The sequence below is a fragment of the Heterocephalus glaber genome, unplaced genomic scaffold (genome assembly GCF_053883595.1).
Source record: "Heterocephalus glaber isolate CG9 unplaced genomic scaffold, H.glaber_assembly_v1.0 deba00001869, whole genome shotgun sequence".
Taxonomy (NCBI): Eukaryota; Metazoa; Chordata; class Mammalia; order Rodentia; family Bathyergidae; genus Heterocephalus; species Heterocephalus glaber.
The window spans coordinates 159,954-173,262 of NW_028258507.1; the positions used below are offsets into that span (position 1 = coordinate 159,954).

Below are 13,309 nucleotides of genomic sequence, written 5' to 3' on the forward strand. Positions count from 1 at the left end.
AGCTTTACATAAATACGACAAAATATTGATAGTATTCAATTCTATAGTCTCATATACATTTCAAGATTTCACAAAATTCAGTATCAAATAAATTTAAATTTAATCTGCTGGTTGTAGTTTTCTCATGCTCCACTTTTGTTCTTTCTCAACAGTCTAAAATGACGTATTTTCTAAAGCCTGAGCTCAGTTTCCTAACACATCACCAGTCACTGGATTTCAGCCGTGAGTCACTCAGACGCAATCATCTACAAAGTCTCAGCAGCAGTGTGTCTCCCTGCCACCCCCCAAGGAGGCTGTGCTGATGTCCCTTCAGCTGCACCTGCCAGCTGTTGTCTAATAGGATGCATCCCTTTTACCCATCTGCAAGGGCCTTATTCATCATTCGCTTTTTGACTTAAGGATAATCATTATGTTATGAAACAATCCCACAAACCCTTTGGTATTATCCAAGAATAAATCAAATGTTAGTTACAAAATAAACACCTTTAATCTCATCTTGCTTTCTGAAGAAATGTGTTTAATTTTCCTTTGGCACATATCATTCTTCAGTTCACTGGTCAACTGTCAATAAATTCTGAAATATGGAAATAACTGTACTCTTCCCACTTTTGAGAAGCTAAACCTGCCAAGAACAATAAACTAAAGCACCAGAAAAGTATGAGTAACTATGTTCAAGAGCTATGAGCTCCTTAATGAAGTGAGCTTAATTCAAGTGAGCTTGGATTCACAATAGTTTCTTTTAACTAAAGAGTTTAGCGTATTATATTCCAATAGAGACTCTTGTCTTTATTTTCCAATAAAATATTCCTTTTCATTGTGATGATGATTAGGATGCTACTTAGAGTCAAAAGAATATGCTATCATCTAAGTGAAGAACCACCCTGAACTGCAGTGTGTACAGGTGGGCACCTACACATAAGCAGGCTACAGACAAAAGGTCCCTTCCAGTCAAACAAAGACCTTCTCTTCAAACCATACTCCTGACATGTGGGAGGAACTCAGAACCACGGATCACCTCTGAGCCTAATCTCTGAAATACAACTGGAGACCCTGAAAGCACCCACCCCTGTGTGACTGCCAGCCGCTTCCTTTCCCCCTAGGTCAGATGTGTTCCTGGTGATCTTTTGCCCCAACTGGTAGAAAATGATGTTTCCTGGGCTCAGAACTTCTCAGAAGCAGAAAGCCAAAGTAATCAACAATATCTTACTTCAATTTTTCTAAAAATATCTGCAACAAATATTTAAACACTATCTTTAAACAAATTTTGTCAGTTAAGATCATGTCTCTTAATTACCTTATACCACTGGTGGCGAACCTACGGCACCCATGCCCAGCAGCAGGCTGTTTGTATCCTTGAAAGCCCTAAAAGATTTCCATCGTTGCCTCATACATTTTGCTAATATAGAGCCATAAGAAAAATCATCATGGAAAGGCAAATGGACTGAAATTCAGGAGATGACTTCTGATCTTGGCCTAGTAATTGACCAGGGAAGTAACTTAAATTCTTCTTAACTAGGAAATGCAAGTACTGAAGGACCATAGATCTGATAACTGCAGATAAGATAGGCCAAAAGTGACTGGAACTTGAGGGCCAGGAGACACCACACTACCCAGCGGTGTAACCCCTAGTTGTCTGCAGTGCCTGAGGCCCCCAGGCACTGGTGCTGATATAGCTGTGACCCAGTCCCTGGGTGCCCTGGGCTCCACTCCCAGCCACCTCTTGTGAGCCCAGTTCCTAGTCAACAACTGCACCGATAACCTCTTCATTACCTCATTCAACCTGCCTCCTTGGCCATTTCACTCACCCTTTAAACTGAGAATCTCAGGAACCCCAAATAACTTGTCCAATCTTGCCCAGCTCATTGGTGGAAGAAATAAGATTTGAACCAAAGCCCTCTACCACCAAAGTCCAAACCCTTAACCCCAGTGCAGATGCGATTCCCGGAAAAAGTTTGGTGTAGTTGGAGGCCCTCCTTTGGCGAAAAATGAAGATGGCTCTGAAGTCAAAAGCTTAGAATACTTATACTGCTGTGCCGGGACATCCAAATAATCTCCAAGCCTGCTACAGAAGCACAGGGCTGTAGAGCCTGCCCTGTTTATGCTGCTAGGTGTTAGTTTACAATCATAACAAGAACGTGAACTGGATGAGTGATACACTATGAAATGTAAGATGTTTAAAATGTACATTAGGAACTTCTAGTACTTAACTTTTTAAATTTTTATTTTTACAAGAATATAATCTTCTTCCTTCTTTCCTTTTTAACACTTTCCTCTTACTGAAACAAGAATATATGTTAACCTTGCCCATACATTGTCCTTTAAGAGCTGGGAAGACAATGAGAGTAAAAATACTTTAAACATTAGCTTCTTGCAATGCAGAAGAAAATTCAACTTTATGATTTGAGCATTTTACTTGAAAGAAAAATAAGAAGCAACACAGAATTCTCCTACTCACCTGAAGCAACTTAGCGAGGGAAAAGGATCTATACAGCCAGCATCCCTTACATCACCTATGCATTGTCCTCCCCCTTAACTGAGATGTCTTCAACGACTAAGATTTCCCTTAGTGTTCTCCCATGAGGACAGCAAGCTCACAGGAAGCAGTCTCACACCCAGCCCTGCGCTCAGACTTCAGTTCCTCTAAGACACTCTGCTTAATGACCCCTTCTCCTCCTCCCTGTACCCTGGCAGGTAGTGTTCCCTTCATACTGCTCTAAGCACAACTTCTATATCTTCTAGGATCTTTCTTCTTCAGCTGCTGTCACCAACAACATATTTCCACTCTGTGGGAATTGTTTTCATCTCTCTCTCTTTTCTTTTTAGCAAAACATTTTTGGTACATCTTAGATATATGTAATGATAACATTCATCATAGGGAATTTGTACCTGTACATGATACATCTTGCTGTTTTCATCTCTTTAAACGAACAACTCGCAATTTGTAAGAATCAAGTCAGCAAAAGACTGATAATGACATTTATCCCCCAAAATAGGTGTGAACTGATTTTTTTATATCAAAAACCTTTTCTTACAATTCTAAGGTTATCATCTACTGTGTGGACAGAGATTTTAAGACCTAGTGAGATACTTCTAGGATTCTAATTCACTGAAAATCTGATTTGAGAGAAAATGCATGATAAATTTGCAGTAACTCATAAATGTGACACATGTTTAGGGAGAAAGGTAGGAGGGGTGCAAAGGTGAATAAAAACATGCTCTGATTTCCAGGCAGGTCAGAGTAAATAGTTAAGATGAAATATGTATAAAGAGACGTGACAGCATATAACTGATAACCTCCATAGGAAAGTTAATACTCTGTGAACTTAGAGGAGAATTCTAACTGGTGATTTTACGGGAGGCATTGTGGAGTGAGCGGAATTTTTATTAATCCCAAAGGGAGAGTTATAGTTAGGAAATAAGGAGTTGGCAGTTGAGGAAGGCATAAAAATATTTGCAAGGACTGCAGTAAATTCAAGTGTTTTCATGTAGAATAATATGATCAGATGTTTTGCCTATTGAAACTTCAGTTCCTCATTGTCAGTGTGACTCAAAGTGTTATCTGAAGAAAGCCTCACTCAAAAAAAAAATTAAGATACCATGCTATGATATGATCTAGAAAAAATTCAGTGGGAATTCAAGAACATTTTCTAGCTCTAACATCACCAAAGTGTTTAAGTAGCAGCACATCTGCCTGCTATCTTCCGACATGCACCTCTCGTGGACAGATTTCAATCTGTAAAACAATTTCTGATCACAGAAATCAAGCCCTAGGACAGCAGCTCAATGCATAGCTTAGGTCAGGAAATATCAGGACAACTCTGAGAAACACATAGCATTGCTGTAAAGCCAATCTGCCTCCAGAGAACTTACAAGTAATACTAAAAAACCAAAAGATCACCTTATTGAACTTTCAGTGATCATGAGATGATTACTTGTGCACCAAAAAGAAAATCATTAGTAAGTCACCACAATTACTTAAATGTGAATCTACAATGATGCTGAAAGGAGAAAAGTTCTTGCAGCACAATGAAAGTAACTGTAACATAAGTGTGACTCTAAAAGTGTGTACTTAATCTTTATGTGTAGGAGACTATTAACATTTCGAGACATTTGGGTCTTCTCCTGAGCATGTATTCATTAAACAACAAAAAACATCTTTCTCTGGGTAAGAAAGCATTAATAAAAAGAACTAAAAATAAGTCAATTACGTCTAGGAAAAGCAAGAATTGTACCATGAGTAGGTATAAATGGTTGGTATCTGTGAAACACAAATAAAGCAGAAGGAAGGGCCAGCAGGTAAAGGTTGTTGCTGTTCACATATAAGGTGTGATGATTCTGATAAAGGGTGCAGGAATCCCATGGATTGTAGCCTCATCTCTTAGGGGATGAAGTGTCTAGGTTGCCCTACTCCACAGGACAAGATTTAAACACAGCAGGCATATTTGTCCAGTAGCTCTAACAGCTCCATGCTCAAGAGCAATAGGGAAATGGCAACATAAAGCTGGCACTGCAAAACTTAAAGAACAAATAAGTGTGGGGAGAAATACATGGCATTAAAACTTAACGTGAAATGCAAAAATTAGAAAGAAAACATATTGGTGAAATATTATGGTTTAGATCCAGAATGTTTCCTGAAAGTCCCATGTGTTCACAGGTGGGGCGGCTGGCAGGCAATTGGATCACGGGGGCTCTGTATCAGTGGATTGAGCCAAGGGTGAGTTCATTGCCCCATGAGCTGCCATTAGAAAGTGGGGCAAGGCTGGCAGAAGTGGCTCACTGGTGGCATGCCTTTGGAAGGTGCACCACCCTTCCTGGCACCTCCCTTCTCTCCCTGCTTCTGGCTGCCATGAAGTGAGTGGCTTCCCTCAGCAATGCCCCTCTACTAAGATGTTTGTTTGGAGCCAGCTGGCCATGGACTGGCTCACCTGAACTGTGAGTCAAATTGAACCTCTCTTCTGTTAAGTGGTGGACACTGGGTACTGTGTCCAAGTGACCAAAAAGCTGACAAATATGTGTAGCAAGTGAAGTCATAAAATAGATCATAGTCAGATGACAAGCACTTCTCATGGGAAACAGCTTGGGACAAGAACCAGGTGCCAACAAAGAACAAGGTGGTAACAACCAAGGGCACGCAACCTTCCTCTTCTGGAACCAGTAAAGCTATTAAAATCCAGGGAAGGTATTAAAATATATATTAATGAATCTTAGAAAAGAGGAATATAACTATTATAGTAACTCTCAAAAAGTGAAGAAGCAAGTAGAAAAATATCAAAAAAAATCAAACTCACGGGACTGTTATTTTAAAGGAGACTTAGGTACAGTTACATGTTTGAAGTGTTTCTGCATGTGCTTTCTCTGCTGTGTAGAATGTGCAGCATATATGAAGAATTATCACACTCTTGAACTTCACAATCTGATGGCTAGTTTTTGTGTTGAATTTAATAAATAAGTAACAGACAAAGAATAAATGCTACTGAGTGCTCCTTAGGCATTAAAGAATCACAAAACAATCATTTAAAAATGGCTGTTACATGATAAGCCTGACTCTTAGCACCACATGTGATGGTGGCCAACAGAAATTCATCCAGACTCTCTGTTATGGCTTGTGTCTAGGTCTCCCCTAAAGCCTCAGGCAGCCACAGATGGGGCTTTTTGGAAGTGACTGGATCTAGGGTGTGTGATGCTGGGACCAAGGATGCAACCCTAGGATTAAGGGTGCGAGTGCTACCCATCATAAGGGTGGGTAGCCTGGACAGGACACAAGGCACAGAAAGAGGCTTGTCCCTTGTAGGTTGCTGCCCTCTGCCTTCTGCCTGCCATGAACTATTTCTCCTCTGTGACGCCCCTCTGCCATGCTGCCCTGCCTTGGAGCCAGCCAGCTATGCACTGAAACCTCTATGAACTGTGAGCCAAATAAACCTTTCCTCCTTTAACTTTGGGTGTCAGGTATTTTGTCTCAGCAACAAGAAAAGTAACCAACACACTCTCCAAGATCAATCTCTGTGACTCCCTGGTAAACTGAAACTGAGCTCCTTAAATATGTATAAAAAGAGAATGAAAGATCTTTCATGTATATTTATATGATAAAAGCAAACTGCTGAACATTCAGAGAAACTCAAGACAATACTGTGGCTGAAAACTCAAGGGATCATGGACATGCTGAGTAGCTAGACCAGGGGGAATATTGAAACAAGAAACAAGAAAAAAGGGATGAGCTCATTTACAAAGATTCCTCATGTAATATAGCCTAAGTCTAAAGTCTGTGGTCCAGCACATAGATTGAGACATCATGGCTAGGTAACCATAAGGCAACTCCACATAAACAATGTGGATGTGGCTTCCAAATGACTAATTCTAAAGAGTCACATGTGTTGCACCTCAGACTTTCTTACCTCCTCTGGTTTGAGCTCCAGGCTGATGAGGCATTGTACTCGGCCCGCCATGCAGGTCGTGGTCCCTGAGACGGACAGAAGTTCATCCCGCAGGTCTAAGCCTTCCTTCTGGAGAATGACGGCTGACTTGTTCAGCGAGACTCGCCAATGGACCTGGACATCTTCAAAGGCCCTGGGAAGAAGCAAACCCACATGAACACAGTGACGGAGTATGACAGACCCCCAGGGTCAGGCAGCATGGGTGGTCACCGAGCAGAACTCTGCCTCCTTGTCCACAGCAGCACTTGCTCTGCCACTGACCATGCTGAAGATGTCCAGCTCTGCTCATACCAGACAGGAAAACTAAGGCTCTGGTCCACACAGTTCTCTGACTGCACTCTCTTCAGCAGTGAATGGGCATTTGTGGAAACACTCAAGGTCAGGAATGTGAAAACAAATGATATTTCTCTGCCCTCATACACCAGATATGTGAAAACAAAAATTAGAGAGAAGCCCTCACTTTGAGTAAATGTTTCTCATTTGTCTTTTAACACCATTTTCTCTAAAGGAAGAGCATTACAGCTAATGTATGATTGTCATTGTAAAAATAAAGTGCAAAAGATGATTTACATTTTCACAAAATATTTAGGAGGAAATATAACGTATAAACACATGCATGTGTGCATACTAAGTACATGTTCATGATGAGCATTCAAACATGTGTCTATATAGTTAATTTGTAAGTAAAGTTTTGGTACCCAGGTCTCCCTCAGAGTAAAATGGTTATGTATTTGAAGTTATCAGAGAATAGTATGTTAAAGACATCCAACCATCGTGATGCATAGCCATGTTTATAGCAGCAATATTTATGACAGCTAAATCTCAGGAATGGCCTATATGTCCATCAACAGATAAACGGATAAAGATAATGTGTATTTACACATAATGGAGTACTACTGTGCCATAAAGAAGGATAAACTTGAGGCATTTGTAGGTAAATGGATGCAACTTGAGATGACAGTATTAAGTGAAATAACAGGTCAGATACACAAGCTTAAATATCACATGCTTTCCCTTACATGAAGAAGCCAAAATACAAGTAAGGTGCAAAATAAAAGATAGATAACAGAAAATAGGGAAATCTTTTTCAAATGGCTGGGGAAATGAGATGAAGGGAGGAAGAAGGAGAGAGGAAGGAAAAGGTATAGAAAAAAAGGAACTGCAGGGAAAATGATGAAGGCAGAACTTCTGCAAATGGGAAGGGGACCAACTGTTGCAAGGAGCAGGAAGGAAGGGGTGAGGGGTGAAAAGCAGAAAAGAGGAATAATTAAGACGTGTCATGTCCCTGTACCAACTCCCTGCGACAACTGTAATCACTATGTCCTGCAAACATGTGCTGCTAAAAACAGCACAATAAATAGCATGATGTGAGGACCTGGGTAACCTGGCATCTGCACGGCCCTCTCTGAAGTGTGAACATTCCCGGCAGCACCACTTATGATCCAGGACCGGCACACCGGTGGGGTCTGACACAGCAGCCCTACCCCGCGCCCCTCAGCATCTACACCTGCACGAACCTCAATTCAGTACGGTACAGAGAGCCAGGCTGCCACACCACGCACACCCGTGGGTGCACACGCAGGCACACAGGCAGGCACGCATGCACGCACACCTGTTTGGCTGCCTTGTGACCACAAGTCTCAGTCTCCTCTCCTCAGCGCCTGCCCCCAGCTCCAACCCAGTCTGGGAGTCCTCGCTGAATCCCACGATGCCATTGTGCAGATCACTGCCTGAAAAGCAAAGCAGGGATGGTCACACAGGAAGAGTGCCAGACATCGGTGCCCCACAATCTCGCCACCCCAGAGAGCACAGAGCGAGACACTCGCACTCGAGTAAGTATCTTTACTGACTTAAAACACGCAACATCAAGGCAGATGAAAACAGCGACATTTCCCATGCTGTGGGGACAAAATGTTTTAATGAATGACTATGAGTGACTCAAGTAATTCACCCTCTTACACTGAAGGTAGTTTGATCTTATTACAAAGTCTGTACTGCAAAAGTACATATTCTGCCTCCCTCATTCAAAGATACCTGTAATAATAACCACAGCAAAAGCTGTGAATCCAGCGTCATCCTCTCCCTTCACGATCTGGGCTCCCCCTTGAGGGTCTGTGAGAAACACATAGAAGAACTTCTGGCCCTCGGGCTCCTCATCATCCACAGTCGGAACTGACACTCGGTGTTCTCTTTCTCCATGGAGAAATGTAAGGCTCAGCATTTGCTCCTCGAAGTCTTGCCCTTCCGCTGCCCAGCTTAGGTTGGTGAGCCCATAGGTGTCTGGAAAGGGCAATGCATTTGGTTCCTTCTGAGAACATCTTTCTCCAAAAGTTCTAACTGTCACGCTGACATTTCTGGCAAATCCACCCGTTCTTCAGATGAGAATTTCTGCAGTACTGAGTGTGCCGTTCATCATCTCCTCTTCCACATAAATAACGGCTGGGCCGAGACTAAAAGTTCCATGGTTGGAAACATTGGCCACGTCAGGCTTCTCAGGCATAGTGGATGGCCTGTGGTGGGTGACAGGTTTCTCTGGGGTGGCAGGTATACCAGTTGCCTCAGGAACAGTGGCCAGCGTCTCAGCTGCCTGTGGAATGGCAGTGGTCCTGCCTGTACCAGGGTGTGTGGTGGAGTCTGTGTCTGCAGGGATGAGCGGGGTGCCAACTGCCACAGCCACAGCTGTCATGGGGACAGAAACCTCCGTGCCTGCTAGGTGATCATCATCCAATACTGTGATCACTGCCACACCAAGATGGAGGTTCAGGCGCGGTCTCCAATTGACATCCAACTTTTCTAGCTCCCCCGTGTCTATGGAAGTGAGATTAATGTAAAAAATTTCTTCCTTCTCAGGAATCCGATCATTAATAATGGCTATCTCAAAATCAACCTCAGTTTGGAATTTGTGAAAGAACACTTCCCCACTCTGAATCAGCTCAGAGTCTTCCATCGGCTTGGCGCTGCCTGCGACTGTCTCATAGGAGACCTTAACAAGGTCCCCGTGGAACCCATAGAGCCTCTGCAGCTGCAGTCTGACCAGCCGCGCATCCTCTGACACTGTGCTATTTCTTGAACTAGGGGAGAATTGGAAGATTCCCATCGGTTCAATTTCAGCAACAGTAAACCCTGGTCTGAAAAAAATTAAACCATGATGCTTAAGAAAAGGGTTCTTTTATATATTTAAGATGTTGCTCATGAGGGAAGTGTCTTAGAAATGGCATGACCTTTCCGATTCCATCAAATCCTACTTATTGACGAGTAAGAGAAGGGCCCAGACAGAAGCTGCAGCAGAGACAGGGACTAAGGATGACCAGCAGAACGAGGAGCTGAGCTCCCTGTCCCCAGTGATCTAGTCCGGCTGCCTGAGGGATCTGAGGCCTCAGGCTCTCTCTAGGATCATTACACAAGGATGCTTGGATGCTCTCTTATCTACCACATGGGACTATTTACTGGTGCTAGGAGCAGAGTTCTTACTTCTCCCAGTGGCAGTAGTGGACTGATCTCTCATAAATGTATATGTAAACCTAAAGCTTTAAATACATTAGAACATTCATCATTGAAAAAATGTAGCCCTACAGATTTTTATTGTGAGTGAATAATTATATCTGAAGTTGCAGTTGGTGGTCCATCAGCCTGATTCAGACCACAGACGTTTTCTTTGTTAATAGGTGGTTTTTAATATGAAAAGAATGCTCATACAAATCAAGGAGGACGCGGCAGGTCCCATCATTATTGTCAAGCGGCTGTCATGCAGGACACAAGCAATGGTGCAATGCTCAGACAGTGGCCAGACGGTGTGGCTGCAGGTTATGGCCCCGACACTGAGACATGCGATGCCAGGCTCACTGCACGATCTACAAATCCCTTTCCTCATCAAGCCAATGGAGTGAGTAATAGTGCCCACCTTAGACAGCTGCTGCTGGGAGGAGTAGAGTATATGTGTGTGTTTGTGCATTTATGTGGGAGTTTGTATATAAAGAACTTCAAACAATGCCTTCTTTGGATAAGCACTATAAAATGTTGTCAATGGCATTTGAATTTTTGACCTTGACATATGCTCCCAGACAATTATTTTTTAAATGGCACACGAATAATGTGTATCCTAAAGCCATGTTTGATTCCACCAATGGATCACGTGCCTCGGTAAACATGCACACAGAGGTACTTGAATACACACTAGTCTTGCCCACATATTTTCCTATTTTTAAAAATAAGTAAAATTAAGCCCAGAAAGACCAGGTAACTTTCCCAAGGTCACATGATGAGAGGCACAGCCAGGACTGAATCCATAGTGTGGCTCTCAGTCTGCTCTCTGCAGTTCTGGTCCAGGGCATCTTGGGTATGAGAAAAACAAACTGCTTCCGGCTGGGACACACTGAACTGCAAGTAGGCTAGGCTCCAGAGTCCTTACTGACAAACAGCAAATTAAATAAAGTTAAACTCAAAGCAGTCACTGGCTTCAATTAAGTCACACTGCTACACCATGTGATGCTTTATTCTTACTCATCTCTGGGGGAAATCGAGTGTTTCAGCTGCTTCCCAAAAGACAGGTGAGTTCACCAGCAGGTGTGTGTGGACAGTGTGACCCAGGCACGTGGGCCCAGCAGAGGGTGAGAAGTCCCCTCCCTCCCTCCCTCCCTTCATGCAGGCCCAGGGTGCGCTACACGAACATGGTTCCTCTGCTTCGGGGACAGGGATCCATGCATGTGCTGTGACAGGCACTGGACGTAGGCTGAGGCAGGCTGGCCTTACCGAAGCCGAGCGCCTCCAGGGGCACTGCTCTGCACTCCAGACAGGTGGATGGCAAAGGCCTCTGCCTGGCTGGGCCTGGGAAAGGTCCGCAGTGACACGGGCTTCCTCGCTTCACCGTGGGAAAAGGAGAGGCTCCCTGGGGCAAACGTGCAGAGAAAGGAGCACATCACGTCTAGGTTCTTAAATAGAAACCTAAGTCTCAAATGTGTGGTCAACTCATTGCTTTTCCAAAATTTGGTTACACCCAACAAAATATAGAAAACATTTTCAGAAAGCCCCAAGGCCACATAAACCTTCCTCTGGTTCCTGTCTACTCTTCCTGTTTATTTCTTTTTCTTTCCTGGCTCCACTAGCAAATCCAGTGGGAAAAGGAGAACAATGCTGCCAAGCGTTGATTTATTTGTGTTTGGTGCTGGGCTTTGGTTGAACTCTGGCTCCATCGTATTCCTAGAAATACTGACGTAACATGGCGTGAAATATCATAATGTATGCATTTTTTTTTTTGCTAACTCCTGGGAAAACGCACAAATAATGGAATATAACAACTGTTAAATCTAGTCAGTGAGATAATGGTGTTTAGTGTGTTTTTTCATTATGTTTAAAAATTCACTTAAAATCTTAAAAGCTAACTAAACCCTTTTGAAGATAGAGATCTATTGTTTGGGAACTCTGGTTATTTTAGCTTAATCAAGTTATTTAAGTTTATTAAAACATCTCAAGATCATTGTCAGATTTAAGCATGGTATCACACACACTTGTACAAAGAACAATGTTCTTACACATAAATTGTAAGTAGTTACTAATACAAAAAAAGTTTTTAAAAAGCCCTAAGATGGGCCGGGGATTTAGCTCAGTGGTTCCGCTGTCTGCCTCGAAAGCGCAAGGTCCTGAGTTTGATCCCTGGTACCAAAAAAAAGCCCTAAGTTACAGGAAGCTGTGTATATCACCCAGAGCAACAGAAAAAGGGAGTGACAAGGAGGTGTCACTGCAGGAAAAGGTACGAAAAATAACGAGGTGTCTTGAATTTAGACCATGTGCCAAAAGGAAAATGCTTTCAGGGGCTCCTGGTCCCGAGTACCCTATGGCTGTGGGTCTCCACCAGGCGTTTAGATTCATCTTATTCTGGGAGGCCTGCTGGGTGGGGGACAGTGCGGTCAGTGCCGCCTTCCTGACCGCTCGCTCGCGTCTTCTCACGGACTTCCGTGTTTTGTGCAGTTTCTTGGCTCGCTGAGACCTGGGGACGTTAAAACCTTCGTTCCTCATTGAGAGATGGGCTTGCCCTCCAGCAGGATTCACCGAGTCCCTGACTGCTGGGGATGGTGTTTTCCTGGGAACCAGCAGGACGCGGGGAAGGAAAGCCAGAGGCACAGGGTCTGAGCCACCCAGGGTCCTGAGCAAGGCCACACAGGACCTGCAGAGAGTGCACGTGACAGGAGGTGGCCCTGGGGCCCTCTGCAGCTCACTAACTCCCGGAAGACTCACTGCATAAGTGACAAAATACATGAAGTAACAGCTGCCTGCCAGCAGAAGTGCTCAGGTGAACAGGTAAAGGGATTCAGCTACCTCCTTCTTATTACTGTGTTGGCCAAAGGAGGGTTTCAGAACTGCTTTTCAACACACTCCTCATGTATTAAGGATCACTCGGTTTTTAATTGCCTGAAGGAAAGCCCCCGTCCTCCTGTGTACTGAGCAGCCTCGAAGCCCTGACCACCTCCACGGGCAGCAGCACACTGGAAACCAGCAGGCTGCTGCCGAGGAAGGGAGACCAGACACGGCCGACAGCCTGCGTGGAGCGACCCACAGGCCGGCGTGGGAAAGCTGCACTCACCCAGCGCAGGGGTCATGTTGCCAGCGAGCACGGCCTCAGGGGTTTCCCAGCCGGGGGCGGGGGGGGGGGTAGCCAGTGGTCCAGGCCACCGCACGCGTGCCGTAGGTGCCCCTCCAGCAGACCGTCACCTGGCTCCAGCCAGACGCCACGTCCAAGAGCCGCGCGGCAGTGGATTCAAATCCAACCTGAAGAAACACACACTTAGAGGGTTCTATGCTCTCTAGCGTCGCCTGGTTTCTGAAGAGTGGGTTGCCGTCGCCGTCAACTTTCCCTTTCATTATACAATATATTCTTGTTTTAT

General features: G+C 44.1%; 1 protein-coding gene across 1 annotated transcript in view; it reads right to left on the reverse strand.

The window, feature by feature from the left end:
- Nucleotides 1-13,286, reverse strand: part of LOC147820485 (adhesion G protein-coupled receptor V1-like) — a 32,173-nt gene extending 18,887 nt beyond the window's left edge. The window contains 6 exon segments of the mRNA XM_087204167.1: nucleotides 6,393-6,564; nucleotides 8,044-8,161; nucleotides 8,466-9,559; nucleotides 11,181-11,316; nucleotides 13,009-13,066; nucleotides 13,068-13,286. Of these exon segments, the coding sequence (XP_087060293.1) occupies nucleotides 6,393-6,564; nucleotides 8,044-8,161; nucleotides 8,466-9,559; nucleotides 11,181-11,316; nucleotides 13,009-13,066; nucleotides 13,068-13,286 (1,797 nt within the window).
- Nucleotides 13,287-13,309: the final 23 nt, after the last annotated feature.